Source organism: Oncorhynchus mykiss, chromosome 15 (genome assembly GCF_013265735.2).
Source record: "Oncorhynchus mykiss isolate Arlee chromosome 15, USDA_OmykA_1.1, whole genome shotgun sequence".
Classification (NCBI taxonomy): Eukaryota; Metazoa; Chordata; class Actinopteri; order Salmoniformes; family Salmonidae; genus Oncorhynchus; species Oncorhynchus mykiss.
The window spans coordinates 70,781,195-70,809,118 of NC_048579.1; the positions used below are offsets into that span (position 1 = coordinate 70,781,195).

The window sequence follows — 27,924 nt, forward strand, 5'->3', positions numbered from 1 at the left end:
ACAAAGTCTTTATTGTAAAAATTCCTTAAAGCAAAAATGAGCTTCATTTAATGAACCTAATTTAAGGCAATGCATAAGGTTAGTTATAAAATCAACATTTAAGAAGCGAAATTGTAGAAAGGCGGGGTTTATGACTTTGTGGCTGTGGTAACAATGACGACCGCTCGATTGGTAATGCGATGACGCAACCAAAAAAACAGCTACAAGTATCTTTTTTTTATATAACCTGTGATCCAAATTATTCTTTGATTAATTAACTTGATTGTCACTTTTTTAAAAAAAAATTCATCAAGAGACCAATTGCTTGTGAACAGAATAAATGTATAAAGATTTCCCACGCTTTGATTTCTAAGTGCTATCGAATCATCACAGAGAAAATACACATTTGTCCAATAATTTAGATGCAATTTGAGGGGGAAATGTTCCAAACGAACCCAAAACAATCAGTTTTATAGGGGATCTATTTACTGTGACAGTTTCCGGAAACAGTACAATGTTCATACAGTACTGAAGTAAATGCTTTATTAAAGGTTCTGATAAGAATGAGGAACCCGGTTGGTGTGTAATACGTTGCAGCTGATATCAAAACATCATTTTCTTCTACTATCAGAAAGGAGTTGGCCATTATCATCTGTAATAATATGTTCTTTGGTCACAGTAACATTAAAGAGCAAATTAAATCATCACATGGATTCAGTGATGAGTACAGAATTCAGTACAAAGCTATATAAAGAGTTACTACATGTTTAAAGGCATGTACATCATAAAGTACAACTTGTGGATGCCTATTACAGCTTAGAACCAGACAAAGGCAAAGGCACTTGGAAAGAACCAGACTGAAAATGAGACACTAATATGTAACTAAAACCGGTTAAATCCATCCTCACAACAATAGTTATAACAGGGCATTGTGTGTGTCAGGTATAGCATTGACTACTGTATATGTGGCAGAGTGTGGGGAACAGGACCAGAGTCAGCTCTAACTGAGCCAGAGGATAAACATGGGAGGTCCCACCCAGGAAGAGCAGGACAGCCAATGGGAGCCAGGCCTCGTGTCATGTGACGGCCACGTTCTGGCCCACCGCCTCAGGGGTGAGGAACTGCACTTTGGGCACGGTGAGGGCCGAGTTGTTCCTCCGCATGGTGCCGGAGCTCCCGCCGCCGTTCCTCATGGAGTTGTTCCGCCTCATTGAGTTCCTCTTCCTCAGTGAGTTCTGGTGGCTCAGCTCGCTCTTCTGCAGCGTCTGGATGAGTATGGAGGGCTTCTCGTCCAGCTCGCGGGCCGAACACCTCGGCGTCGCCACCTTGACCGTGTTCCCAAACTTGGAGTAGTCCACCGAGTACACCCCGTCCTCCTCGGTCACGATGGGCACGAAGCGGTGACCCCACTGGATCTCCTCGGTGACGTAGGAGGTCCGGGCCTGGGTGGTGATGCCCGTGGTCTCCACCACGCCCTCCAAGATCACAATCACCTCCAGGTCGCTGCACTGCAGCTCCATGGCCGACAGGTCGTACAGCGGACTGTCCTTATTGATGGTATGGCAGATAATGAGTGGCGCCAAGAGGAAGATGGAGTTACTCGCCGCGGCGCTCTCCGTTTGCACGTCGATCTGATGGATAGGGATGACCTCGCCTTCGGGGGTGGTGGTCTTGCGTACCACCTGGAGGCGGACGGCAGCGCCAATGATCATGGACTTGCGGAGGTCGCCCACACGGGTCATGAAGCAGAGGCGATTGTTGCGCACGGCGATGACGGCGTTGCGGCTGAAAATAAGATATGACAAGAAAATACATTTTTATTGTCCATTTTCTTTACCGATCACATTTTCTTTACAGATTTGTCAGCCAGAGTGCACCCCCTGGATCAGATTTATCAGCCAGAGTGTACCCCCTGGATCAGATTTGTCAGCCAGAGTGTACCCCCTGGATCAGATTTATCAGCCAGAGTGTACCCCCTGGATCAGATTTATCAGCCAGAGTGTACCCCCTGGATCAGATTTATCAGCCAGAGTGTACCCCCTGGATCAGATTTATCAGCCAGAGTGTACCCCCTGGATCAGATTTATCAGCCAGAGTGTACCCCCTGGATCAGATTTATCAGCCAGAGTGTACCCCCTGGATCAGATTTGTCAGCCAGACTGTACCCCCTGGATCAGATTTGTCAGCCAGAGTGTACCCCCTGGATCAGATTTGAGAGCTTGCTCAAGGGCACAACAGCAGGAGATGGCATGTGTACAAAACCCTCAAACTTTGACCATTCAAAACCCGCTCTCTGAATCTGGGGCATAGAGACACAAACTTTACAACTTTTTTTCAGTATCTAGGATAATGATATGGATATACTAGGTCTGTGTGATATGGATATACTAGGTCTGTGTTATATGGATATACTAGGTCTGTGTGATATGGATATACTAGGTCTGTGTTATATGGATATACTAGGTCTGCATGATATGGATATACTAGGTCTGTGTTATATGGATATACTAGGTCTGTGTTATATGGATATACTAGGTCTGTGTTATATGGATATACTAGGTCTGTGTGATATGGATATACTAGGTCTGTGTTATATGGATATACTAGGTCTGTGTGATATGGATATACTAGGTCTGTGTTTTATGGATATACTAGGTCTGTGTTTTATGGATATACTAGGTCTGTATGATATGGATATACTAGGTCTGTGTTTTATGGATATACTAGGTCTGTGTGATATGGATATACTAGGTCTGCATGATATGGATATACTAGGTCTGTGTGATATGGATATACTAGGTCTGCATGATATGGATATACTAGGTCTGTGTTATATGGATATACTAGGTCTGTGTGATATGGATATACTAGGTCTGCATGATATGGATATACTAGGTCTGTGTTATATGGATATACTAGGTCTGTGTTATATGGATATACTAGGGCTGTGTTATATGGATATACTAGGTCTGCATTATATGGATATACTAGGTCTGTGTTATATGGATATACTAGGGCTGCATTATATGGATATACTAGGGCTGTGTTATATGGATATACTAGGTCTGCATTATATGGATATACTAGGTCTGTGTTATATGGATATACTAGGGCTGCATTATATGGATATACTAGGGCTGTGTTATATGGATATACTAGGTCTGCATGGTATGGATATACTAGGTCTGCATGGTATGGATATACTAGGTCTGTATGATATGGATATACTAGGTCTGTGTTATATGGATATACTAGGTCTGTATGATATGGATATACTAGGTCTGTGTTATATGGATATACTAGGTCTGCATTATATGGATATACTAGGTCTGTATGATATGAGCAAATAATCTAACAATCTAATCTAGCATGCAACCTTATAGAGAATCAAACAGTGTGGAGGAGGAACTGCGCTGCGTGATTGACAAGAGGTGGGGCTAAGTGTGTGTGGAAACAGCCACAAGAGGAGAGGGAGAGACTACAAACAAAGTAAACTATAAAAACGGACTTTACACAGGGTTTAGTGGCATCTCATGTATTGCATGAAATATGGATCTCTGGTGATATTGCGATTTCGATGTGAATTCGATTAATTGTGCAGTCATACCATGCACCAGATTTTTCCAGTTGGGACTTCGGATTCGAAGCGGCAACCCTTCGGATGCTGGCCCATCTCTCTTTATCCTCTACCTCTCCAGGGTGAAGTTTTTCCTAGGTACAGATCTAGGAGCAGCTTCTGCTCCCCCAATCCTAACCTTTACCATTAGTGGGGTAAATGCTAAACTGACCCAAGATCAGCATCTAGGGGCACCTTCACCCTCCACTGTTGCTGGCCCACCTCTCCAACCTAATCTAACCTGTAGGCTACCATCCTACCTGAAGATGAGTGTCTCGGCGCGGCGGTGCGACTGGGCTGTCTTCATGAAGATGCACCCCAGCATAATGGCGTTGATGATGAGGCCAGCAATGTTCTGGAAGATGAGGACGGCGATGGCCGTGGGGCACTGCTCTGTGATCATACGGTGGCCAAAGCCGATGGTCACCTGGACCTCGATGGAGAACAGGAAGGCTGAGGTGAATGACCTGTAGAGCACAGAGAGAGGGTCAAAGGTCAGGGGTCAGAGGAAATGAGAGTTAAAGAGGAGGGAGACGTTGGACGTAAATATTGGTCACGGGTTAGACATCTGATCCTACATTTGTAATAGAGGTGTAGAGACCTGATCCCACATCTGTAATAGCGATGTAGAGACCTGATCCTACATCTGTAATAGTGGTGTAGAGACCTGATCCTACATCTGTGGGGAGGGTAGAGGCCTGATCCTACATCTGTGGGGAGGGTAGAGACCTGATCCTATATCTGTGGGGAGGGTAGAGACCTGACCCTACATCTGTAATAGCGATGTAGAGACCTGATCCTACATTTGTAATAGTGGTGTAGAGACCTGATCCTACATCTGTGGGGAGGGTAGAGGCCTGACCTTACATCTGTAATAGTGGTGTAGAGACCTGATCCTACATCTGTAATAGCGATGTAGAAACCTGATCCTACATCTGTGGGGGGGGGGGGGGGGGGGTAGAAACCTGATCCTATATTTGTGAGGAGGGTAGAGGCCTGATCCTACATCTGTAATAGCGATGTAGAGACCTGATCCTTTATCTGTGGGGAGGGTAGAGGCCTGATCATACATCTGTAATAGCAGTTTAGAGACCTGATCCTACATCTGTGGTGAGGATAGAGACCTGATCTTACATCTGTGGTGAGGGTAGAGAGGTCACAGGGGTCAGAGGAGCAGGAAGCTACTGGACAGGCAGTGTGGTTTCCTATGGCTTCCTGTCCTCATCTGCGTCCCCTACAACCACTGATCTCAGAGGACTAAATAATGAGAGCAAAACGTTGGAGACGTTAAAGGGGCAATCAGCAGTTGAAACAATAACAAAGCGTGCTACACTCCCCTGTTTGGGTAAAAGCTGAGGGATGGGGCCTGAGAAACGGAACCACTCTCAAATTCATACACAGAGCTATGGATGCAAGGACTGACCATCCATGATATCAAAATTGTAGTTTTAACCGTGTCTCAGTGGCCTTGTGGTTAGAGTGTCCACCCTGAGATTGGAAGGCTGGAAGCTCTATTCCAAATACTGTAAAAATGGGACCTGATGCATCTCTGCTGAGAACTCAGCATTCGGGAGATTGGGGGTAAGGCCTTGTGATAGACTAGTGTCCTGTACTTGTACATCAAGCTGCCTCATGCTTCCTGCTCACACATGCCAATGCTCGTGCAAGGCTACATACTTTACTTCCACGTTTTGAGGCTTTATAGTGTTTGTTTACATTGACTTTGTTAACAAACATTGGAATATAAACAAGCTTATATTTTGCGTTCAGCTGGGGTATGAGAGTTGAACTATAAATTATACTTATATTCTTCAAGAATCCATTGGTACATATTATTAATTTATGAATGCAGCAACTGCAGATTGGCCCTTTAAAGGGATACTTCAGGATTTTGGCAATGAAGCCCTTTATCTACTTCCCCAGAGTCAGATGAACTCCTGGATACTATTTGTATGTCTTGCATACAGTTTTGGCTTCATTGCCAAAATCCCAAAGTATCCCTTTAAGTTCCTTATAATTTGAAGAAAAATCATTTTTTCTATGGCAAGGAGCTCAATCATAATACTGTAACAGTGTTATCACAAAAAAATAGCAGTTATTCTGAAACTGAGTTTAAGTAATAACTTCACTAAAAGCCCCCAATAAATCCATATAATTTATTCCCGCCCTTAAAATAAATAAAACGTTTACACACAAAATACAGAAATACAGAAGTAAATACAAGTTAAATCTCCAAACATCAACAGTTTAAAATATCTATAGAGTCTATACTATACTACTCACTTGACGTTGGTGACGCACTGCTCAATGCCAGACGTGCGGTTGGGTACAAGGTCTCCATGGGCAAAGGCCACGAGCCACCAGCACATGGCGAAGAGGAGCCAACTGCACAGAAAAGTCATGGTGAAGATGACCAGGGTGAAGCGCCATTTCAGGTCCACCAGAGTGGTGAAGACGTCTTGCAAGAATCTTCCCTGTTCTCGGATGTTCTTGTGCGCCAAGTTGCAGGATCCGCTCTTGGCGATGAAGCGGGCTTTGTTCACCCGGTCCCTGAACACTGGTTTGCGGTGGACCCTCGAAGCAAGCCCCGGTAGGGAGAACTCCTCCGGGATGATGCTTTTTCTCGCCAACATCCTTACTGCATTTGCAATAGAGGAAAAAAGTCGGAGGGTTTCAGTAAACCGAAGTGTTTTTTAGTCGTGCGTAATTCTCCTGTCAGCTTGCGTAAAACATGATTCAAAGTTGGATAAATTCCTATTATTTTGCAAAGTTTTTCATCGATTTGATTTCAATTAACTTCTATCACATTAAGGTTGGTAGCTCCAGCGCCACTTCCAAAAAGTTGTACTGACGGGTGAGAGTTTCCAGGCAGTCACAGACCCAGGGCGCATCCCAAATTCTCTTGACGTAGCTGCTCCGCTCTATGGGCGGGATGCAATGCACTGCTGGCTTTGTTCAACAAAGAGGAAACCCCAGTAATTACTTCTAAATTGTGTTTTTGTTTTATTGATTTAAAAGCAAAACAATATATGTGTGCCCGTTGGACCGTATGTTTAGTTAATTAATCAATACCGGTATTTGAGGTAATGGTTAAACCATCCCATTACTGGGTCCAAATTAAAATATCATTGATGTTTTATTTTTAAACAAGGCAAGTGTGATAGAAAAATTATTGCTGTGTTATTACATTATTATAGGGATGATTATTAGGATAGGTCCGCTTCCCACTGATGACCAAGAGATGGCGCCATTTAGTAAGCGAGGAGGTGTGGTGTGTTGTGTGTGAGAATGAGAGTGAGTGTGTGTGTGTGTGTGAGCGTTTTAAACCCAAAAAAGCACTTTCAACTCAAAGCACATTTTTATTATCAGTTCAAGTGTAAAAAAAAGGTAGGCACACAGTGTAATGATCAACTATGTCTATATTTAAAACATATGTTAATTATACACAATGTACATATGAGACAGACACAAGCCCACAATAAAATGGAAAAAGACAACCTGTAGTCTCGGAATTATATTGATTATTATTGATAATATTTGAACATATATTTCTGTGCACATTCCCAAGACTGAAAATATAAATAGTAAAAGCAAAGAAGATGATATAATCTCTGTGATATGGATCAAAGATATCTGCAGTCTGAATTACCATAGATCTATAAGTAGAGTGTACCTGCTCTTTCCATGATATAGACTGACCAGATGAATCCAGGTGAAAGCTATAATTGCTTATTTATGTCACTTGTTAAATAAACGTCAATCAGTGTAGATGAAGGGGAGGAGACCCGGTGAAATAGGGATTTTTAAGTCTTGAGACAATTGAGACATGGATTGTGTATGTGTGCCATTCAGAGGGTGAATGGGAAAGACAGAATATTTAAGTGCCTTTGAACGGGGTATGGTAGTAGGTGCCAGACGCACCGGTTTGAGTGTGTCAAGAACTACAACGCTGCTGTGTTTTTATATCTAGAACCTAAAAAGTTTTTTTTTCGGCTGTCCCCATAGAACAGGATTCCCCAACTGGCGGCGTGCAGGCCCGAATTTGGCCCGCGGGTGGTTTTATTTGTCCCCCCAAGCTTTCTGAGCACCCCCCCCCCCCTACAAAACAAAACAGGAAATCAGCTCCAAGTTATTTAAATTTAAGAAATCTATTCCCATCTATTACACATACTGTAATAGAGACACGTGATCGTATACAAATGTAAGCAAGGTTGAATATGATTATGTTTTAGTTAAACATTATATCTGTTTGGGCTTCTAGCAGGCAAAAAAAAAAAAGGTTCTCCTATGGGAACAGCCAAAGAACCCTTCTGGAACCGTTTTTTAGAAGTGTAGGATTACCAGACAGTCATAGCCGTACACACCACAGCCTTGCCTTCAAATTCACCAGAGGGACAATAGCCTACTACCACTCACCTCCAATGTCATTCTCCTAGACTATACAGTTGAAGTCAGAAGTTTACATACACTTAGGTTGGAGTCATTAAAACTCGTTTTTCAACCACTCCACAAATGTCTTGTTAATTAACAAACTATAGTTTTGGCAAGTCGGTTAGGACATCTACTTCATGCATGACAAAAGTAATTTTTCCAACAATTGTTAACAGACAGATTATTTCACTGTTTCACATTTCCAGTGGGTCAGAAGTTTACATACACTAAGTTGACTGTGCCTTTAAACAGCTTGGAACATTTCAGAAAATGATGTCATGGCTTTAGAAGCTTCTGAAAGGCAAATTGACATCATTTGAGTCAATTGGAGGTGTACCTGATGTATTTCAAGGCCTTCCTTCAAACTCAGTGCCTCTTTGCTTAACATCATGGGCAAATCAAAATAAATCAGCCAAGACCCCAGAAAAATAATTGTAGACCTACACAAGTCTGGTTCATCCTTGGGAGCAATTTCCAAATGCCTGAAGGTACCACGTTCATCTGTACAAACAATAGTATGCAAGTATAAACACCACAGGACCACCCTGCCGTCATACCGCTCAGGAAGAAGGAGACGCATTCTGTCTTCTAGAGATGAACATAGTTTGGTTCGAAAAGTGCAAATCAATCCCAGAACAACAGCAAAGAACCTTGTGAAGATGCTGGAGGAAACAGGTACAAAAGTATCTATAGCCACAGTAAAACGAGTCCTATATCAACATAACCTGAAAGGCCGCTCATCAAGGAAGAAGCCACTGCTCCAAAACCGCCATAAAAAAGCCAGACAACGGTTTGCAACTACACATGAGGACAAAGATTGTACTTTTGGAGAAATGTCCTCTGGTCTGATGAAACAAAAACAGAACTGTTTGGCCATAATGACCATCGTTATGTTTGGAGGAAAAAGGGGGAGGCTTGCAATCCGAAGAACACCATCCCAACCGTGAAGAACTGGGGTGGCAGCATCATGTTGTGAGGGTGCTTTGCTGCAGGAAGGACTGGTCCACTTCACAAAATATATATCATCATGAGGAAAGAAAATGATGTGGATATATTGAAGCAACATCTCAAGACATCAGTCAGGAAGTTAAAGCTTGGTCGCAAATGGGTCTTCCAAATGGACAATGACCCCAAGCATACTTCCAAAGTTGTGGCAAAATGGCTTAAGGACAACAAAGTCAAGGTATTGGAGTAGCCATCACAAAGCCCTGACCTCAATCCTATAGAAAATTTGTGGGCAGAACTGAAAAAGCGTGTGCGAGCAAGGAGGCCTACAAACCTGACTCAGTTACACCAGCTCTGTCAGGAGGAATGGGCCAAAATTCACCCAACTTATTGTGGGAAGCTTGTGGAAGGCTACCTGACACGTTTGACCCAAGTTAAACCATTTAAAGGCAATGCTACCAAATACTAATTGAGTGTATGTAAACTTCTGACCCACTAGGAATGTGATGAAATAAATTAAAGCTGAAATAAATAATTCTCTCTACTATTATTTTGACATTCTTAAAATAAAGTGGTGATCCTAACTGACCTAAAACAGGGAATTTTTACTCGGATTAAATGTCAGGAATTGTGAAAAACTTAGTTTAAATGTATTTGGCTGAGGTGTATGTAAACTTCTGACTTCAACTGTATATCAGTGCTCTATATCTATAGTCATTCTGCTCTCATGATGTCATCGTTCCAGAGAGGGGTGAGTGTTGTGTCTCCACGCTTTCTGACAGACTGACTGACTCCAAAGTGCTGCTTGCCCATAAAAAGACAACTCTGGTGAAGGATAGCAGCCACACTATAGGGGCCATGTTGTTGACCTTTGGCCTTTACATGGACCCCCCGCCACAGCAGAAGCTACATTAAATATACTTAGCTGCTACTCACTTATAATGTATACAATGGAGAGTATGGAGGTTGAGGGGAGATACGTAGCCTGGAATCCAAGCTAAACGAAACAATGGTTCAGTCTTGTTCAACCAGGCTAGAAGACGCCTACCCATTCATAGATTATAGAGAGGGAGTCTTGAGTTAAAAACATGAGTGGGAAAACAGACCACACGGGTGTAAGGAAAGTAGGGCAGGAATTCTGGGTCATGAGTTTGGGATTGAATAAGAATGAAGAATGATTTAAAAACAAATTTCTTGAGATGAGAAACCGCTTTACACTGACAAACAAAACAACACAGCAGTATATCGGTAAAACAGATACTGACATTCTTCAAAGTGTAGCTTACAATAATCAGTTTGTCATTCAGGCTATAATACAATACAAAGAAGTCAATATAAAATGATCATTGTTCGATATGCAAAATAACTATAAATATTCAGGTACTACAGTGGGACAGTGGCACAGCTCCCCAGAAACCAGGTTTAATACTGAAAATAGAAACCACTTTCCTGACCAATTACACCAGCCAGCACCATGTATGGTAGAAACTAACGCTGGCCTGGCTTATGGCTGGTAGAAGAAAGCGGAATCTCCCCTTATCATTTAGGGCTGGATCTTAACTTAACACCAACATGCGTAACTCCAAGTTTTCACATACATCTTGACATGGGTGGTTGTGTGGTTTACAGTACACAAGTTCTGTATGAGTTGAAGTTAGGCCTGCACATTTCACATTAAGATTCAGTCCTTTAGAGAACACCCAATGGGTGAAAGCTGTCCTTTTTCAAAGAGGAGTCAGTGACCACTAAATGTCCACAGTCCCATGGTTCAGTCAGCATCGCATCAAATCAGACAGACAAAGGGTCACCAGGCTAAAAATGCTCCAGCGATATACCCTACAGTGTTCGTACCAATGTAGTAATACTACACTATACCTGCTTATTGCTTACCTATGAATAAGGGTGTAAAATATATACATATACATACATCATATAGTAAGTAATAAGTAACTAAATATATAATTTAAACATAAAACATTTAGGTAAAACTTTGTAAAATTGTAATCATATTTAACGACCGATTGTGATTCTTACACGACCAAGTTAATAGGTCACTCATTCAATCAATCACTCAATAACTAATACATTACCAATAATCAACACAGGAAGGCCATCAGTGGTGCTTTGGGAAGCAGTGTTTCCCCTACCATTACCAAGTGGAGGTGGTCAACCGGCCTGGCTCCTGTCTAAAACCTACAGTATGAGCTTCAGTCAATAATGGTAATAATATCTGGAACTCTGCGCCCCACCTAAGCATTGTGGGAAACACTGAGGAGGCTGATTCATTGATAGACTGATGGTGTGCCGGCTGACAGTGTGTGAGCCTACATGTCAGCCCTGACGAAGGAAGCGAACATGCCGTCCTCGTTCTCCAGAAGGGTCTCTGGTTTGTCGATCTCTAAGATGTTCCCTCGCTTCATCACGATCACCAGGTCAGCTTCCAGGATGGTGTGGACACGATGCTGCACGAAGAACACACACACAGACATTACATTACATTTGATTGAGTGTTTAATTACACAAACAAAGAGGAAGGGATGTAATGCAGCTTTGATTTGTAATGTAGACAGACAGACAGAGATAAACTGTGCTGAGAAAAAATAACACATACCTGAATGTATTTTCATTTAGTCTTATCTCACAACCCCAAGAGTCATACTCCAAGAGCCAACTGCTAAAATTAGATGTAGTACCCCTCCTTAACCCCAGACAGATTAGATGTAGTATCCCTCTCTTTAACCCCCAGACAGATTAGATGTAGTATCCCTCTCTTTAACCCCCAGACAGATTAGATGTAGTCTCCCTCTCTTTAACCCCAGACAGATTAGATATAGTATCCCTCTCTTTTACCCCCAGACAGATTATATATAGTATCCCTCTCTTTTACCCCCAGACAGATTAGATGTAGTATCCCTCTCTTTAACCCCCAGACAGATTAGATGTAGTCTCCCTCTCTTTAACCCCAGACAGATTAGATATAGTATCCCTCTCTTTTACCCCCAGACAGATTAGATGTAGTATCCCTCTCTTTTACCCCAGACAGATTAGATATAGTATCCCTCTCTTTTACCCTCAGACAGATTAGATATAGTATCCCTCTCTTTTACCCCCAGACAGATTAGATGTAGTATCCCTCTCTTTTACCCCCAAACAGATTAGATATAGTATCCCTCTCTTTTACCCCCAGACAGATTAGATGTAGTATCCCTCTCTTTTAACCCCAGACATATTAGATGTAGTATCCCTCTCTTTAACCCCCAGACAGATTACATGTAGAATCTCTTTAACCCCAGACAGATTAGATGTAGTACCCCTCTTTAACCCCCTGACAGTGGTCTCAGACAGCATGCAGTACCAACCCGGGAGGCTGTAGAGGCCTGGAAGGCAGGGTGGGACAGGGCCTACTTGTGAGTCCTCACTAAGACACTGAAGAGGCTGTCCTGCTGTGCTAGCAGGTTGACTGCAGAGTCACACTCCACTAGCTGCCCTGCGGAGAACACCAGCACCTGTTCAGCCTCCAAGATGGAGGACACCAGGTGCTGGATGGCAGAACGGAGAACCAAGGATAGATGGGAAGACAGAAGGAGAGGAGCAAGGACAGACAGACAGGGAAAACAAGGAAAAGAAGACAGGTGAAGGAAGGACAGCAGACAAGCTGTTTGAGTCTCGAGAGGCTAACGTGTCGATTCAGAGTTGAGATCTGCAGCACGCTTAACTTAAATATCCATCAATCTCCCACTGACATCAATCAGTTATTTACAGGAATGTTCCAGTTGTGCCTTATCTCAACTCTGAATCGGTCCGTAAATGCATTTGGAGGCGTGAGAAGCATCTGGAGATATGAGAATCATCCGGAGATATGAGAAGCAACTGGAGATATGAGAAGCATCTGGAGATATGAGAAGCAGAGGTACAGTATGATGAAACAGGAGACATTGGAAAGATAGGATGAAGGAGAGGAGGAAATCTAAAAGCCAGGAGAAATCAGCTAGTCGTAGTCTCTATGCTTTCTCCAATGATTGATCCATAGAGAGAGAGAGAGCACACCAAGAGGAGTCTCCACATCTATACAGAGAATACCTTCCAGATCTGACCTTTCCACCTAATGACCTACAGGCTGCAACAGACTTACTGCAATAGTGACGACAGTTCGGTCGGCGAAGGCTGTCATCACCACCTTCTGTAAGACATTCTCCTATAGGGGTGAGAAATGACATGTAGGTCAGCTCTTTTGGTCATGGACCAAATGGCACCCTATTCCTTGCATAGTGCACAACTTTTGACAAGGGCCCTATGGCTCTTAGTGCACTTTACAGGGAATAGTGCACTTAATAGGGAATAGTGTGTCATTTGGAGCACAGTCTTAGATACAGCCATGCACACTCCACAGCAATGTCACTACATTGTGAGTGCTGTCCCCTCTACGCTGTCTGCATCAGTGTGATGGTAGTTTGATAGAGTGTACCTGTCAGGGTCAAAGGTTAATGTACGGCTGTGATCATAATGTCCTCATATTGATGCTGGCCTGCTTGTCCCTACAAAAAACAAACAGAGCACACTCTATATATAAACTGCCAGTAATTTATATATAAACTGCCAGGGATTGGAGCTATGAACTATGCATGCCACCGGACTGAAACCTGAGAGGCTGGAGGAGAGTGACGGTCCTTACTGTTGCGCAACAATCGCAACAAAACTTAACGGCCCCTAAAGATAGAATCCTTAATTGAAACAATAACAACGTGTTCTCCCAGCCTCAGGATGGGGCTGGAGAGTAGAATCACTCTCAAATACATAGACAGAGCTGTGGACGCAAGGACTGACCATCCATGATATCAACATTATAGTTGTAAACATGTTTTGAGGCTATACAGTGTTTGTTTACATTTACATCGTTTACAAACATTGGAGTAAAACAAGGTTACATTTGGGGTTCTGATGGGGTATCGACAGTTGAACTAAGCTCATTTATCAGTTATGTTCTTTAAGAATCAATGGGTACACATCATTCATTTATACGTCCAAAAATGGATCTAGCAACTAAGGATTCAGGCTTTCATGGAAATCAGTGCTTCATTTCCAAACAGGGGGCCTAATGAAGAGTATGTGGCTGGTTGAAATACATGGCCGTGTGTTCTGCTATTCACCAAACCTCTATGTACAGGGCTCAATAATGAACGTCATATGTAACCCTGGCAACTCAAATTATCAACGCGTAATAGGAGGACAAATATAAAGATGTCTGGTTTGTGTTTTTATAATGTATCTGACAATATACTTGTGCTTTATGTTTGTACCCATATGAGGTGAAAGTAATGTCATAGATCTGTCTGTAAACAATGAAGAGAGCAGAAAATGAAACATATGATGATAATGTCACTAAAGAGCTAGTGATGGAGGGTACATGGCTGTTAGGGTGTGGGAGCTCACCGTTGCCATGTCGATGGATGCAGTGGCTTCATCCATAATGAGGATGGAGCTCTTCCTGACGAAGGCTCTGGCCAGACAGAACAACTGCCTCTGACCCACACTGAAGTTCTCCCCTCCCTCTGTCACCACCGCGTCTGGAATACACACACACACACACACACACAGTTGTTATTAAGGCAATCGTCTTTCTGAAATCTCACATTTTAGTAGCATATTCTCTGATTAGTTTTCCCCTCCAATATGCTTTCCCAAAGATTGTATGGTTGGAAGTGGGCAAATTGTGTGGTTGGAAGTGGCCAGATTGTGTGGTTAGAGGTGGCCAGATTGTGTGGTTGGAAGTGGGCAGATTGTGTGGTTGGAGGTGGCCAGATTGTGTGGTTAGAGGTGGCCAGATTGTGTGGTTGGAAGTGGCCAGATTGTGTGGTTGGAGGTGGCCAGATTGTGTGGTTGGAGGTGGCCAGATTGTGTGGTTAGAGGTGGCCAGATTGTGTGGTTTAGAGGTGGCCAGATTGTGTGGTTAGAGGTGGCCAGATTGTGTGGTTAGAGGTGGCCAGATTGTGTGGTTTAGAGGTGGCCAGATTGTGTGGTTAGAGGTGGCCAGATTGTGTGGTTAGAGGTGACCAGATTGTGTGGTTGGAGGTGGCCAGATTGTGTGGTTAGAGGTGGCCAGATTGTGTGGTTAGAGGTGGCCAGATTGTGTGGTTAGAGGTGGCCAGATTGTGTGGTTAGAGGTGGCCAGATTGTGTGGTTGCAGGCTGCCAGATTGTGTTGTTGCAGGTTTCCAGATTGTGTAGTTGGAGGTTGCCAGATTGTGTAGTTGCAGGTTGCCAGATTGTGTGATTGTAGGTGGACAGATTGTGTAGTTGGAGGTTGCCAGATTGTGAGGTTGCAGGTGGCCAGATTGTGTCCCAGTATTACAGCCCTAGATGTGACAGACAGACAGACAGACAGACAGACAGACAGACAGACAGACAGACAGACAGACAGACAGACAGGCAGACAGATACCTAGTCCCCCAGAAAGGGCTTTGACCATGTTCTTCAGCTGGGCGATTTCTAGCGCCTCCCACAGTCTGTCATCAGTACAGGTACGCTCTGGGTCCAGGTTAAACCTGCCAGGGAGACATGACATCAGTACAGGTACTATCTGAAATACAGAGGGACAGAGAGATGGACAGAGAGAGACAAACAGACAGGGAGAGACCAGGCAGGAGAGAGAGAACCCACTACTGTCTGTGGATGACCATAACAGGCAATGGCCCAGTGTTTGGACTGGGGCCCATCCTCTTAGCTAAAACTCCTGCAGCACACAGCCAGAGGGGATCCTCACTCACTACCACACTATCTCGTACTACAACTGTTCCACTGGGTCTAATGATGTGGCAATGCTTAACCATGGTGAGGCATCTATAGTAGCTCTGGCTGTCTCACTCTAACTGCCATCAGCACAGTGTTATTGTAGGACCAATCACCCAAGGCCTCGGTTCATGTAAACATCGCCATGGCAACGGGCTGGCTCAACGCACAGTCCTCTCACTTACTGCCACATTGGATGGGTCGTTATTTCTTATCGGGACGGGAACGTCTTTCTAAATAAACACCACATGCTCTTTGTGTTTTATAACAAACACAGCAGCTCAGTTATCTGCTAATACTCCAAACATCTTCAAGCTGTGGTACTACAGAGAGAGAGAGAGAGAGAGAGAGAGAGAGAGAGAGAGAGAGAGAGAGAGAGAGAGAGAGAGAGAGAGAGAGAGAGAGAGAGAGAGAGAGAGAGAGAGAGAGAGAGAGAGAGAGAGAGAGAGAGAGAGAGGGGGAGAGGGAGAGGGAGAGGGAGAGAGAGAGAGAGAGAGAGAGAGAGAGAGAGAGAGAGAGAGAGAGAGAGAGAGGGAGAGATAGAGAGAGAGAGAGAGAGAGGGAGAGATAGAGAGAGAGAGAGAGAGAGAGAGAGAGAGAGAGGAGACTATCCAATGTCCTGGGAGTGGGATGAACTTTCATGACGTCTGCTGAGGAGTTTCATATTTTAACCAAACAAACATTTGTTTAGCTTCATTTTTACTTCATAAAGTCAACTGAATTAGGCCCACTGTTACTGTTCTGTTATTGTCTTCTGAACAATATATCATAGTACACTAAAGTAGTTTTCTACCCGTTTGTAGGCAACTTCCTAAACCACAACACTGTAGTCCTCATGGCAGTCGCTGTGTGGAAACAAAGGTGGCAATGATTATACATTGATTATAATCTACTGATCTATTTCTCCACTGAGAGACATGAGGAAGTTACTGTTTATTATAATGTGTCTCTTATGTCAGCTTCTGGGCACGTTCCTGTGTGCATATCTGTGATTGTCAACAGCCAGAGCACGTGGTCCTGACCCAGTATCTTGGTTCTAACGTTCTGCAAGTACACACCGGCTCACACACACACTGACTGGCTCTCACACAGACACACAGACACCTGGTTCTTCACTGCACGTACAGTGTCCTGGTAAGGGTTCTAACATTCTAAGGTTCTACACGTACAGTGTCCTGGTAAGGGTTCTAACATTCTAAGGTTCTGCACGTACAGTGTCCTGGTAAGGGTTCTAACATTCTAAGGTTCTACACGTACAGTGTCCTGGTAAGGGTTCTAACATTCTAAGGTTCTACACGTAGCCGACGTACCGGATGGATCCGCTGAACAGCACCGGGTCCTGGAGGATGATGGACAGACGAGACCTCAGGGTCTGGAGGGGCAGCTTACAGATGTCTATACCATCAATGATGATCCGCCCTGAGAGGAGATGCAGAGAGAGATACAGACAGAGAGAGAGATACAGACAGAGATAGAGAGATACAGACAGAGATAGAGAGATACAGACAGAGAGAGAGAGAGAGAGATACAGACAGAGGGAGAGAGAGATACAGACAGAGAGAGAGAGATACAGACAGACAGAGAGAGATACAGACAGAGAGAGATAGAGATACAGACAGACAGAGAGAGATAGAGATACAGACAGACAGAGAGAGATAGAGATACAGACAGAGAGAGAGACAGAGAGATACAGACAGAGCGAGAGACAGAGAGAGAGATACAGAGAGAGAGAGAGATATAGACAGAGAGAGAGATACAGACAGAGAGAGAGATACAGACAGAGACAGAGAGACAGACAGAGACAGAGAGAGAGATACAGACAGAGACAGAGAGAGATACAGACAGAACGAGAGACAGAGAGATACAGACAGAGCGAGAGACAGAGAGAGAGAGATACAGACAGAGAGAGAGATACGGACAGAGAGAGAGAAAGATAAAGAGCGAGCGAAAGAGAGAGATACAGACCGAGAGATAGCGAGAGATACAGAAAGAGAGATACAGACCGAGAGATAGCGAGAGATACAGAAAGAGAGAGATACAGACCGAGAGATAGCGAGAGATACAGAAAGAGAGATACAGACCGAGAGATAGCGAGAGATACAGAAAGAGAGATACAGACCGAGAGATAGCGAGAGATACAGAAAGAGAGATACAGACCGAGAGATAGCGAGAGATACAGAAAGAGAGAGATACAGACCGAGAGATAGCGAGAGATACAGAAAGAGAGATACAGACCGAGAGATAGCGAGAGATACAGAAAGAGAGAGATACAGACCGAGAGATAGCGAGAGATACAGAAAGAGAGAGATACAGACCGAGAGATAGCGAGAGATACAGAAAGAGAGATACAGACCGAGAGATAGCGAGAGATACAGAAAGAGAGAGAGAGCATCAAATGGTCTGGTTGTTGATGCCATTCTGTTCTGTATATTGTAGAAGATTACACAAGTAAGCTGAACATCACATTTATTATCATTACTCACTGAAGATATTTCACATTTCTACTCTATTTATTTAGTCTATTTCTGGGGACATTATCTTCCCAAGAATGTCCACTGGCGAGTCTATTAGTACGACTACAGTCAACATGGTAGTGTTCAAGCTCGCTCCCTCTGCCTTTATAAGGGGACACTGGTAACAAATATGTGTCTTCATTCATTGTTAAGTAAAATACATTTGTCTGCGGCAGCAGTGCTCGTGTGGAAAAACAGAGCATGTTGGGTTTGGTGAAAGATGGGTTTGTCTGAATCGGCTGACTAGGAGCGGAGTAAATACAAAGATTATTCAGAGTAAAACCGGAATATTATCATATGGTTGTTGATCAGTGGATTCTGACAAACTGATGTTCAACGTAGGAAATAAATCCAGAACATTATGTTTTGATTATTCTATTTATGACATTTTGGCCAGAGGCTGGAGATATGCATACTAACAATAACAGGCCCCCTGCAGAAAGTTGTGTACCAAGGAGAACTAAATATGACATCATCATAGGATGTCAGGATGACAGTGACCACAGGGCCGTACTGTGTAAACAGAGGGAACTAAAAGGAGGCTATGGATTTCAGCAGAGGACCTATTTCCCTTTATCAGATGAGAATAAACACAGCTCCACTCAAACTAACTATCATATTATAAGCCTCCCTCTGACTTTTGAATGGGCACTTTGGGACAGGAAAGTCAAGGAAATAGTTTGACCTTTGGTGTCAGCGTTTGGTTGCAGTCACCATAGTTATGTTATGTCCACTAACACTTCACTACTGAAAAAGAGTCGGAGGGCCTGTGAGGAGGACTGTGGGGAGGACTGTGGGGAGGACTGTGAGGAGGACTGTGGGGAGGACTGTGAGGTGGACTGTGAGGTGGACTGTGGGGAGGACTGTGAGGAGCACTGTGGGGAGGACTGTGGGGAGGACTGTGGGGAGGACTGTGAGGAGGACTGTGGGGAGGACTGTGGGGAGGACTGTGGGGAGGACTGTGAGGAGGACTGTGAGGAGGACTGTGGGGAGGACTGCGGGGAGGACTGTGGGGAGGACTGTGAGGAGGACTGTGGGGAGGACTGTGGGGAGGACTGTGAGGAGGACTGTGGGGAGGACTGTGAGGAGCACTGTGGGGAGGACTGTGAGGAGCACTGTGGGGAGGACTGTGGGGAGGACTGTGGGGAGGACTGTGAGGAGGACTGTGAGGAGGACTGTGGGGAGGACTGTGGGGAGGACTGTGGGGAGGACTGTGAGGAGGACTGTGGGGAGGACTGTGGGGAGGACTGTGAGGAGGACTGTGGGGAGGACTGTGGGGAGGACTGTGAGGAGGACTGTGGGGAGGACTGTGGGGAGGACTGTGAGGTGGACTGTGAGGTGGACTGTGAGGTGGACTGTGAGGAGGACTGTGGGGAGGACTGTGAGGAGCACTGTGAGTAGGACTGTGAGGTAGACTGTGAGGTAGACTGTGAGGAGAATTGTGGGGAGGACTGTGGGGAGGACTGTGGGGAGGACTGTGGGGAGGACTGTGGGGACGACTGTGGGGAAGACTGTGGGGAGGACTGTGGGGAGGACTGTGGGGAGGACTGTGGGGAGGACTGTGAGGTGGACTGTGAGGAGGACTGTGAGGAGGACTGCGGGGTAGACTGTGAGGAGTACTGTGAGGTAGACTGTGAGGAGAATTGTGGGGAGGACTGTGAGAGGGTTTTGTACAACCACTTCTTTCAATCTACTGTAAAATAAAACCAGACAGTCACTATGAGGTAGCTGTGTAACGAGTGCTAGACCTGAGCATCAAGGCTCCTGTCCACAGTTTCAGAGACCTTCTACACCTGAATCACAGGAGACTAACCTTCAAACACGTCGACCATATTGAAGAAGGCCAGAGAGAGGGAGGACTTTCCACTTCCTGTGCGTCCACAGATGCCCACCTAGAGAGAGGAGAGGGAGAAAGAGGGGATTGATTAGTTATTAAACCGTCATTTCACGCCAATGGGAGACACAATCTGTCACAGCTTGGCCCTCTACTCTCAGGAACAAGACTAGGAGTTTTTCCTCACAAGGTAAGTCCTACATAAACTTTAATTTAACAGTACATTACTGTAAAGTTTACAGTAACATAGTTACTGAAAAAAGGGACACTAACAGGCTGGCAGTAAATGACCTTAAAAACAACAGGACTGTATTTTTTACAGTGTAGTTACTGTAAAAGATGGAGCTACCCATAAACAAGCAGTCAGCCTCACATACAACCACAATACATTACTATTCTTAGATACAGTTCCACACTCACGCTTTCTCTCATTGGTCAAAGACATCACACACACACACAGCCACACACACAGCCAGGCCTCTCTACTAAGGGTTTATATCCCCAGATTTAAGATGTTTGAGTATATGAGGATTACTGTGATACCTAAACTGAGTCAGATTTAAAGGGGAACACAGGGTGGTTGTAGAAATTGAGGCTCAGCAGGAGACACTAAAATCATCATGATCTTCCAGACATAATATCAGCCCTGGAATGCTTATGAGACACAGTCACAGATACAACAGATAGAGAGATACCTAATATCCAGTCTTGCTTATAAAACACTCACAGATACACAGATAGAGAGATACCTAATATCCAGCTCTGCTTATAAAACAGTCACAGATACACAGATAGAGAGATACCCAATATCCAGCCTTGCTTATAAAACAGTCACAGATACACAGATAGAGAGATACCTAATATCCAGCCTTACTTATAAAACCCTCACAGATACACAGATAGAGAGATACCTAATATCCAGCCTTGCTTATAAAACACTCACAGATACACAGATAGAGAGATACCCAATATCCAGCCTTACTTATAAAACACTCACAGATACACAGATAGAGAGATACCTAATATCCAGCTTTGCTTATAAAACACTCACAGATACACAGATAGAGAGATACCTAATATCCAGCCCTGTTTATAAAACACTCACATATACACAGATAGAGAGATACCTAATATCCAGCCCTGTTTATAAAACACTCACAGATACACAGATAGAGATATACCTAATATCCAGCCCTGTTTATAAAACACTCACAGATACACAGATAGAGAGATACCTAATATCCAGGCCTGCTTATAAAACACTCACAGATACACAGATAGAGAGATACCTAATATCCAGCTCTGCTTATAAAACACTCACAGATACACAGATAGAGAGATACCTAATATCCAGGCCTGTTTATAAAACACTCACAGATACACAGATAGAGATATACCTAATATCCAGCCTTGCTTATAAAACAGTCACAGATACACAGATAGAGAGATACCTAATATCCAGCCTTACTTATAAAACACTCACAGATACACAGATAGAGATATACCTAATATCCAGCCTTGCTTATAAAACAGTCACAGATACACAGATAGAGAGATACCTAATATCCAGCCTTGCTTATAAAACAGTCACAGATACACAGATAGAGAGATACCTAATATCCAGCCTTACTTATAAAACACTCACAGATACACAGATAGAGATATACCTAATATCCAGCCTTGCTTATAAAACAGTCACAGATACACAGATAGAGAGATACCTAATATCCAGCCTTGCTTATAAAACACTCACAGATACACAGATAGAGAGATACCTAATATCCAGCCTTACTTATAAAACACTCACAGATACACAGATAGAGAGATACCTAATATCCAGGCCTGCTTATAAAACACTCACAGATACACAGATAGAGAGATACCTAATATCCAGGCCTGCTTCCAGTCCCTCTCCTTGTTCGGCGGTGTTCGGGCGGTGTTCGGGCGGTGTTCAGGCGGTGTCCGGGCGGTGTTCGGACGGTGTTCGTGCGGTGTTCGGGCGGTGTTCAGGCGGTGTTCGGGCGGTGTTCGGGCGGTGTTCGGGCAGTGTTCGGGCGGTGTTCGGGCGGTGTTCGGCGGTTGACGTCACCAGTTTTCTTGCCGCCGCCGATCCACTTTTCATTTTCCATTTGTTTTGTCTTCATTGTACACACCTGGTTTCCATCCCATAATTATATGTTCATGCTGGGTTCCCCCCTGGTTTTGTGCGTCTTTGTTCGTTGTAAGTTGGTCTGTATTTGTGAGCTTGATTATTTTCCTTGTTGGAATATTTGTTGTTTTGAGTAAAGTTAGGTGAATTACTCATCTCTGTATCCTGTGCCTGACTCCGCCTTACCTGCTACACCTAGACGCCTTACACCTGGCTATGAACCCAGCATGAACGAACACACCTGATTCAACAAGTCAAGGGCTCCATGAACTACTCAATCAGTTGAATAATGTGTGTTGCAGTGGAGGCTGCTGAGGGGAGGACGGCTCATAATAACGACTGGAACGGAGTGAATGGAATGGCGTCAACCCATGTGTTTGATACCATTCTACCTATTCCGCTCCAGCCGTTACCACGAGCCCGTCCTCCCCAATTAAGGTGCCACCAACCTCCTGTGGTGTGTTGGTACTGGGCTGGATCAAAAGCCTGCACAACCCGTGTCTCTCTAGGACCAGGACTGAAGAACACAGTCTCAGAAGGAGTTCTAGTAGCTCTGTATCTCTGATTCTCTGCTCTGGACTGGATATCTCTCTCTACCTGTGTATCTGCATTCAGGCTCCTCACAGCAGAAGTGAAGCAGCCTCATCAGTCAGGTCAGATAGCAGGAGTCTGCTGAGGTACAGTAACACTGCCCTGAGAGAAGGGACATGTGTGTGCAGAAAGCGGTAAGACGCACGCCACACAGAGTCGCCGCGACCAACTAGTCCGTTTCTTCACTACGTGTCAACTCACCGTTGCGTTTAGACACAGGGCTGTGATTCAAACAGAACGTAAATGTCTGCTTGCTTTTCACTGCGTTCAAATGTGATCTTTAGTCAGCGATATAGTCAGGAACAACGTGTGATGTCACAGTTGCATTAAGGGAGGGCTCTGTGAGTGGGTGTGACTTAGCTTCTGGCCGGGGTTGCTTAGCTCCCTAAATGTGATCTTTATTGAAGCTCACAGTTGCTTTAAGACACAGGGCTGTTACTTACCTTCTGTCCGGGGTTGATGTAGGCATTAACGTGTTTGAGGACAGGCTTCAGAAGGGGGTCGTAACGTACACACAGATCCTGGATCTTTATCTCTCCGTGCTGGGGCCAGTCCTCGGGGACCTGGGTGGTATCTGGAAACAACACATATAGTCAACCATTAACAAAACATGAATGAGATGTGTAATTATATACTGTGATCACACACAATAACTAGGGTTAGAAGTTTGTCCTTGACAGGAACAGAAAAACTCTGGGCCCTAGTTATAGCGTACGGCACAATAACACATACAGTAGTACATCCAGGACAGTCATACAATAGGACATCCAGGACAGTCATACAGTAGTGAATTTGGGGACAGTCATACAGTAGTGAATTTGGGGACAGTCATACAGTAGTACATCCAGGACAGTCACACAGTAGGACATCCAGGACAGTCATACAGTAGTGAATTTGGGGACAGTCATACAGTAGTGAATTTGGGGACAGTCATACAGTAGTACATCCAGGACAGTCATACAGTAGTACATCCAGGACAGTCATACAGTAGGACATCCAGGACAGTCATACAGTAGGACATCCAGGACAGTCATACAGTAGGACATACAGGACAGTCATACAGTAGGACATCCAGGACAGTCATACAGTAGGACATCCAGGACAGTCATACAGTAGTGAATTTGGGGACAGTCATACAGTAGTACATCCAGGACAGTCATACAGTAGGACTTCCAGGACAGTCATACAGTAGTACATACAGGACAGTCATACAGTAGTGCATACAGGACAGTCATACAGTAGGACATCCAGGACAGTCACACAGTAGGACATCCAGGACAGTCACACAGCAGGACATCCAGGACAGTCATACAGTAGTGCATTTGGGGACAGTCATACAGTAATACCTCCAGGACAGTCATACAGTAGGACATCCAGGACAGTCATACAGTAGGACAACCAGGACAGTCATACAGTAGGACATCCCAGACAGTCATACAGTAATACATCCAGGACAGTCATACAGTAGGACATCCAGGACAGTCATACAGTAGGACATCCAGGACAGTCATACAGTAGGACATACAGGACAGTCATACAGTAGGACAGTCATACAGTAGGACTTCCAGGACAGTCATACAGTAGGACATCCAGGACAGTCATACAGTAGGACATCCAGGACAGTCATACAGTAGGACTTCCAGGACAGTCATACAGTAGGACATCCAGGACAGTCATACAGTAGGACATCCAGGACAGTCATACAGTAGGACATCCAGGACAGTCATACAGTAGGACTTCCAGGACAGTCATACAGTAGTGAATTTGGGGACAGTCACACAACTGACGATGCAGTAAACAGAGGTCTCTTTGTCAAAAGTGGTGCCCTAAGTGCTACTCAGGACCACTCTTCCTTCTGTGACCAGGCTCTGGTCTGTTTAGACTGCAGCATTTGGCTACATCAAAAGTACTCTGTGTTTTACTGCTAAAGCCATGCATGCAGTCCTTAAAATAAGGGTTGGTGGTTTTCTCCTCATGACTTAAGAGCTGCGAACGGATGCAGAGGAAACAAAATAACTAAATGAATCAAAGGGAAGGAAGATAAAACAGGGCAAGATGACAGCTCGTTGCTTGGACAAGATCCACTTATTATCGTTGTATTGCTATCAGGGCCAAACTTTCCATTACGTCACAGTGTAGGAGGACAGCCCACTCTGGCAGGGGTTCTTTGACCACAGGACTCTAGCAGGGCCACAGCTCTAGAGATGGGGGACTCTCTCCTCCCTCCCATCCATCTCTTCCTCCTCAAGAAGCTCTCCTCCCTCTCCTCTTCAATCCCACCTCCTCGTTGTTCCACAATAACTCTCTCCCTCTTGCTCCTCCCTTAGTTCTAGACCTCTTATCTTCCTCCCCCAAGAGACATGACCCCCTTCTCTTCTTTTTTTAACATCGCCATGGCAACAGCACATCACTTAAACTTCGATGCTGCTTTGGAAGGAAACCCGTAACGGGACTATTGTAAACTCCACAGAGACACACTAGAGAAATGATGTTGGAATTCGGGAGGAGAAACACTGTGTCAGGTCGTTCTGCCCCACACTGTAAATCTAAAGACATTACCATACTGTCAGATTGTTGCCCTGTGCGGTTGACTGTTCTACTGCCATGGATTTTTAAACATAGTCCTTTATAGATGTGTAGACGCCTAGACTGTTGAGTCATCCTCGCTGTTACATGTTGGAGAAGACATTTGATAATTGGAAGCTTCAATCAGTGCTTACTTTTTTAAATGTATTTTTATTTAACTAGGCAAGTCAGTTAAGAACAAATTCTTATTTATAATGACGGCCTAGGAACAGTGGGTTAACTGCCCTGTTCAGGGGGAGAACGACAGATTTGTACCTTGACAGCTCAGGGATTTGATCTTGTTAGCCTTTCGGTTACTAGTCCAACACTCTAACCACTAGCCTACCGGGTGCCCCTTTACTAAAGACTTAATCTGCATATAGCCTCGCTGAACTATTGTTATTTTATTGCTGCTCTTTAATTATTTTTTACTTTTATTTCTTATTTTTGGAGGTATTTTTCTTAATAACTGCATTGTTGGTTATGGGCTTGTAAGTAAACATTTCACTGTAAAGTCTACACCTGTTGTATTCAGCGCATGTGACAAATACAATTGTATTTGATTTGATCTCGGAACACAGAACCATGTTGTGCAGCACACTGGCCAGCTACAGTCTGTCATGGGTGAGTGCTTAGTTGAACATCTATGGATTTCATTTTGTGAGGGACTTTTCAAATAGCGTGAGCAGAGATGATGATCATATTTTGAACTGTGTGTTTCAGATTCCATTACCCTGTTTTATTGACTGTGTGTTTCAGCAGGATTCCATTACTCTGTTCTATTGACTGTGTGTTTCAGATTCCATTACCCTGTTTTATTGACTGTGTGTTTCAGCAGGATTCCATTACTCTGTTCTATTGACTGTGTGTTTCAGCAGGATTCCATTACTCTGTTCTATTGACTGTGTGTTTCAGATTCCATTACCCTGTTTTATTGACTGTGTGTTTCAGCAGGATTCCATTACTCTGTTCTATTGACTGTGTGTTTCAGCAGGATTCCATTACTCTGTTCTATTGACTGTGTGTTTCAGCAGGATTCCATTACCCTGTTCTATTGACTGTGTTTCAGCAGGATTCCATTACCCTGTTCTATTGACTGTGTGTTTCAGCAGGATTCCATTACCCTGTTCTATTGACTGTGTGTTTCAGATTCCATTACCCTGTTCTACTGACTGTGTGTTTCAGCAGGATTCCATTACCCTGTTCTATTGACTGTGTGTTTCAGATTCCATTACCCTGTTCTACTGACTGTGTGTTTCAGCAGGATTCCATTACTCTGTTCTATTGACTGTGTGTTTCAGCAGGATTCCATTACTCTGTTCTATTGACTGTGTGTTTCAGCAGGATTCCATTACCCTGTTCTATTGACTGTGTGTTTCAGATTCCATTACTCTGTTCTATTGACTGTGTGTTTCAGCAGGATTCCATTACCCTGTTCTATTGACTGTGTGTTTCAGCAGGATTCCATTACCCTGTTCTATTGACTGTGTGTTTCAGCAGGATTCCATTACTCTGTTCTATTGACTGTGTGTTTCAGCAGGATTCCATTACCCTGTTCTATTGACTGTGTGTTTCAGCAGGATTCCATTACTCTGTTCTATTGACTGTGTGTTTCAGCAGGATTCCATTACTCTGTTCTATTGACTGTGTGTTTCAGCAGGATTCCATTACCCTGTTCTATTGACTGTGTGTTTCAGCAGGATTCCATTACCCTGTTCTATTGACTGTGTGTTTCAGCAGGATTCCATTACTCTGTTCTATTGACTGTGTGTTTCAGCAGGATTCCATTACTATGTTCTATTGACTGTGTGTTAAACCACATCTTGTGTGTGTACTGTCCAGCTTCTGTCACAAGAGACTCCAGGGTATTGGGAAGCAGCATTTGGTGTGGGAGTGTGTTTAGTTTACCCATGGAGCCTTCGTAGTTCTCAGACTCTGTACTCAGGAAGCTGTTGACCTTCTTGACAGCAGCCATCTGGACCTCTAAGTCAGCCAGGTTCCTCACCACCCAGTTCAGGTAGTTGGTCACCTGGGTAACGGGAGGTAAACACAATATATATTTAATCCATGTTCTATGAAGTGTCCTTACTAGGTATATAAATAATACTACTATTAATAATACTATTAATTATAATAATTGTTATTATTGTTATTGTAATATGTCTGAGTGGGAGTCTTTTTTGCCCATTGCCTTGGACAATATGAGGTAAACCAAAGGTATTTAATGGTTGAGAATAATACATAAAAGGCTGATCAGTCAGAAGAGAGTGCTATGGAGAAGAGTCGTGGAAGGGCCATGCTCTCTGAGGAGTGATAAGCCTACAGAAAACAAAACTGTGGGTTTTTGTTACAGTACAAACAAAGATGGCTGCTGAGGACAATACAGCGTCTATTGTTTCACATCTACTGGCAGTGGGAGAGGAATACAATCCATCTATTACAAATATCCCTTCTCTACAAAGGACTGGCAACCACACTCCTCTCATTAATGTGACTGATGCAGTCCTTCTCTGTAC

General features: G+C 44.0%; 2 protein-coding genes across 8 annotated transcripts in view; both read right to left on the reverse strand.

Moving 5' to 3' along the window:
• Positions 1–500: 500 nt before the first annotated feature.
• LOC110490694 (ATP-sensitive inward rectifier potassium channel 8-like) lies at positions 501–6,542 on the reverse strand. Its single transcript, XM_036945197.1, has 3 exons — positions 5,879–6,542; positions 3,856–4,062; positions 501–1,764 (listed from the first exon to the last, which is right to left on the reverse strand). Exons 1-3 carry the CDS (start codon positions 6,226–6,228, stop codon positions 1,056–1,058), a joined length of 1,266 nt encoding a protein of 421 aa, XP_036801092.1. The 5' UTR covers positions 6,229–6,542; the 3' UTR covers positions 501–1,055.
• Positions 6,543–9,839: 3,297 nt separating this feature from the next.
• Positions 9,840–27,924, reverse strand: part of LOC110516361 (ATP-binding cassette sub-family C member 9) — a 69,299-nt gene continuing 51,214 nt past the window's right edge. For 5 of the 7 annotated variants that reach the window (XM_036945198.1, XM_036945200.1, XM_036945203.1 and 2 more), the window contains 9 exons: positions 27,317–27,437; positions 23,287–23,417; positions 20,083–20,161; positions 17,067–17,175; positions 15,409–15,512; positions 14,402–14,535; positions 13,104–13,166; positions 12,331–12,510; positions 11,296–11,433 (listed from right to left, as the gene is read on the reverse strand). In XM_036945198.1, the coding sequence (XP_036801093.1) occupies positions 12,373–12,510; positions 13,104–13,166; positions 14,402–14,535; positions 15,409–15,512; positions 17,067–17,175; positions 20,083–20,161; positions 23,287–23,417; positions 27,317–27,437 (879 nt within the window). In that variant the 3' untranslated portion in view covers positions 11,296–11,433; positions 12,331–12,372. Of the gene's footprint in view, positions 11,434–12,330; positions 12,511–13,103; positions 13,167–14,401; positions 14,536–15,408; positions 15,513–17,066; positions 17,176–20,082; positions 20,162–23,286; positions 23,418–27,316; positions 27,438–27,924 lie in introns of all 7 variants that reach the window. The other 2 variants (XM_036945205.1, XM_036945199.1) reach the window with 1 other exon arrangement.

Bases quoted from the DNA above. Each gene is read 5' to 3' on its own strand.
- LOC110490694 (XM_036945197.1), bottom strand. From the start codon at position 6,228: ATGTTGGCGAGAAAAAGCATCATCCCGGAGGAGTTCTCCCTACCGGGG. The intron at 4,063-5,878 runs GTGAGTAGTATA...TGTGCTCTACAG, and splicing joins CAGTGCGTCACCAACGTCAA to GTCATTCACCTCAGCCTTCC. The intron at 1,765-3,855 runs GTAGGATGGTAG...TCTTATTTTCAG, and splicing joins GCCGAGACACTCATCTTCAG to CCGCAACGCCGTCATCGCCG.